Raw genomic sequence first — 3599 nt, forward strand, 5'->3', positions numbered from 1 at the left:
GAAGTTTCTTCAGTCGTCTGGGTCGTCCCAGTGCTTTTTCAGACTTCGTGAGTGCAGGACCTAAACTCGAGCGGCCATTCTGCCGCCTACGCAAGCAACCGTGATTGTTTTTTTCGTCACAGCTTTTTGACGGAATGTAAGTGCATTTCTCCCGATTTTTGCTCAAGTTTCACGGTTGCATTCATTGTTATTTCACATATATCATTAGTATTTATTATACTATATAATCTTCAATTATTATTTGCGGTTGAGAGCTTGATAAATACAAAGTTCAGTATTTTTTGTTGATATTTTTGTTGTTTCCGAACCTCGGGAAGTAAATCTCAGTGTTGGATTGTTCATTTGTACAGGGCTCGGAAGTATTATACTACCGAATGAGAAATCTCTCAACTCCTCGCTCAGCTAGAGGAAGATGAGAACGAGGAAGCTGTTGAACAAGAGTTCACAGCACGAGATGTGGAAGAATCGCGGATAGAATGTGACAATGACGACACAGAAGAGCCAGACTATGAGCCCCAGGTAATTGAAATAGACGAGGAGAACAGTGACATAGATGTTCACTTGAGTGATGGTGAGGATTGTGGTGTAGAAAAGGGGGATGAGGATTTGAGATTTTACATAGGCAAAGACAAAAACATGATTTGGGCCAACAGCTCCATGACTCTACGTTCAAGAACTAGGACTAAGGACATAATAAAAACTCTCCCTGGCCCTAAGGGCCAAGCTCGCCAATGCCGAACCCGCTTAGAATGTTTCTTCCAAATAATTACTGTGGAAGTTGTCGAAGAGATTGTTAACTACACAAATATTTTCATTGAGAAGAAAAGACTTGAACGTATAAGGCTTGCCAATGAGAGTGAAGCTACAGTTCGAGAGAGTGAGAGAGAGACTACAGGCCTACAACGGTTACCGAAATATTAGCACTATTCGGTGCAATCTTTTAGATGGCTGTGAAAAGAGGGAATCGTGCGGAAACTGGCTACAATCCGTGAAATTCTGAGCTCTTTTACAGACAACAGCCAAAAAAGCTTTGCTTTGGGAGAATTTAAAACTATCGACGAGATGCTGGTCACTTTTAGAGAACGTTCTTCTTTCATCCAGTATATGCCAGCAAAACCATCTAAGTACGGTGTAAAAATGTACGCCCTCACCGATGCTCGTACGTTTTATACATCAGATCTGGAAGTGTATTGCGGCATACAGCCGAATAACGAAACCTTACAACCGATAATTATTTTACAAGTTATCCATTGGTAGAGCAGCTCCTTTCCATGAAACTAACATTTTTGGGAACTATGAGGAAGAATAAGCCCGAAATCCCTCTCGAATTCGTGACTGTGAATAAAAGCTCACAGCCGCGGAAATACCAATTTGGATGGTAACCAGATAAAACTTTGATCTCAATGATAACCAAAAAGAAGAAGGCTGTGATAGTGTTATCTACTCTGCACGACAGCGACTCCATTGACGGATTCACCGGGAAACCCATCCAAGTCAAGGATTATAACTTCACAAAAGGCGGAGTAGACACAGTGGATTTGATTCGCTCTAGAATTTCCACATCAAGAGTTGCGAAGAGATGGCCGATGGTTGTATTCTTTCGGTTGCTTGACCTGGCAGGAATTAACTCCTTGCGAATTTTTCAGTTCAATAACCCTCTACAGGTAAAGAAGAACGACAGAAAGTATTACCTTTACGACCTGTCATTGGAGTTGATGAATGAAAACCTGAAGCTGTGATCTCTCATAAAAATTGTACCGAAAGATTTGTCGTTGTTCTTGAAAGCATACAAAGAGATAGAAAGTCCGGAAGTCCATCCTGTACCAACCAGGCGAGGGATATGTCACATCTGCAGATCGAAGAAGAACAACCGGAGAAAATTGGAGTGCCAACACTGCAACAAGAACGTTTGCAAAAGACACTCAATCTCTTCGATTACATGCCAAAACTGCAAAATTGTGATCTCGAAATATCAGGAAAGATGAATGATCACCAATGTGATAGGAAGAAACCTATGATTTCAAAAAACATTTGATTTCCAAAAGTTTGTGTTTTAATTTACATTTGAGAGTTAGTTCTATTCTTGTTGTTAGTTTGGTATTTTCTTATTTTCTCTGTTTGAAAGTAATTTCTCTAATCTGGTTCAAGCCAGCGTCTCCTAAAAAGACTAAAAATAAAAATGTTAGCTACTTTTCATATTTTTTAAAAATGTTTCCTATAATTATTTTTGCCAAAGAATTTTAATAAACATGTGTTCAGATATGACGAATAGTTTTTTAAACCAGGATCATTAGTAAAAGTCAAAAGGGACCATTTTTCTACAAGAAAACTACGAAAATTCGTGAGCGGCCAAATTGCCGCCTACGCGAGCGGAAGTGTTCCACCGGGAGGCGCGAGTGGAGGAAGGTTAAACAGCGTGAAGCTCAAATTTTTATAAATTATAGTTATAATGTATTATTATAATCACCAATACAATTGAGGATTATCACCGAAGAGAAGACCAAAGTATAAACCACCTTCATCTTTTCGAATTTTAGAAAAAACTGCTCAATGCAATAAAAGTCAATGTTTCTACAATCTTCCGCGTTCCAGGTAATCTGCTGTTTAGACGGAAATTGTGTATAGTGTTTACTATGACTGATGAATCATCACCGTTCTCTGAATTGGCTCAGCCAGGCGATGATGTTTATTTCCTGTTGAGTATCCCAAAAAAATATGCTTGTAATGATTTATTCTTTACAGAATAGGCTAGACAAAATTTTAATAAGAAAGTGAATCTGAAACCAAACAGTTTAATTTACAAGTAAACAAAAGAAACTCTCAACAAAAATGTAGGATGGCCGTTTTATTAAAAAAAAATCCCGATCATTTACCAGTTCGCAAACATTTGCACGGTCAATTAAATTTGAAAAATCGAAAACTATCTCTAAAAATGGTTCCGTTTAAAGAATTAAAAACTGAACTGCAAATAAAAGCACTCAGAGTGAAACTCTTTCATTTAACATTATAAAGATTGAAGTTAAAAAGTTTTTTCTCTTAACAATAATGTATACAAATACTTAATAATTCACACGTATAAACTAGAAGGTACTAAAACTTTTCAACTTAACAATTTTAAATTAAAAGCAGATTAAATTTCAGATTAAAAAATTTAAAACTTTTATAAATTGTACAGTTCAAAGATTCAGATTTAATTCCAAAAATACAAATGTTCAAAATTATGCCATTTTTAACAATTTTAAATTATAATTCCAGCTCAGAATTTGTTAAAAATTTCCGGTTTGAATGCAGAATTCTAATGCTTTTCGAAATGTTCGCTGCTCAAATCCAGAATTTTGATTATTTTCGAAAATTCTTTATTTGAACTGATAATTGTAAGAACTAGAATTCAGTTGTGAAATTCCTGGTTTTCATTCTAATTTAAATTTTTTCGAAAACACCTCGTTTCAACCCCGAATAATAATTTTTATGGAAAAATTATACTTTACATTGAGAATTGTTATTCTCGTGGATCGAGTACAACATCTAGTATCACAGTAAACCCCAGGAATACATTTTATCGTTCAAAAAGATAAAAACGCTTTATCACGTTTATCTAA

At 36.0% G+C, this 3599-nt stretch overlaps 1 protein-coding gene across 1 annotated transcript; it reads left to right on the forward strand.

The window, feature by feature from the left end:
* Window positions 1–1403: 1403 nt before the first annotated feature.
* LOC117177460 lies at window positions 1404–1739 on the forward strand. The gene has a single exon (XM_033368172.1). The coding sequence runs from the start codon at window positions 1404–1406 to the stop codon at window positions 1737–1739; it is 336 nt and encodes a 111-aa protein (XP_033224063.1).
* Window positions 1740–3599: the final 1860 nt, after the last annotated feature.

This window comes from Belonocnema kinseyi, chromosome 1 (genome assembly GCF_010883055.1).
Source record: "Belonocnema kinseyi isolate 2016_QV_RU_SX_M_011 chromosome 1, B_treatae_v1, whole genome shotgun sequence".
Taxonomy (NCBI): Eukaryota; Metazoa; Arthropoda; class Insecta; order Hymenoptera; family Cynipidae; genus Belonocnema; species Belonocnema kinseyi.

Coding starts and splice junctions, on each gene's coding strand:
- LOC117177460 (XM_033368172.1), top strand. CDS start 1,404: ATGATAACCAAAAAGAAGAAGGCTGTGATAGTGTTATCTACTCTGCAC.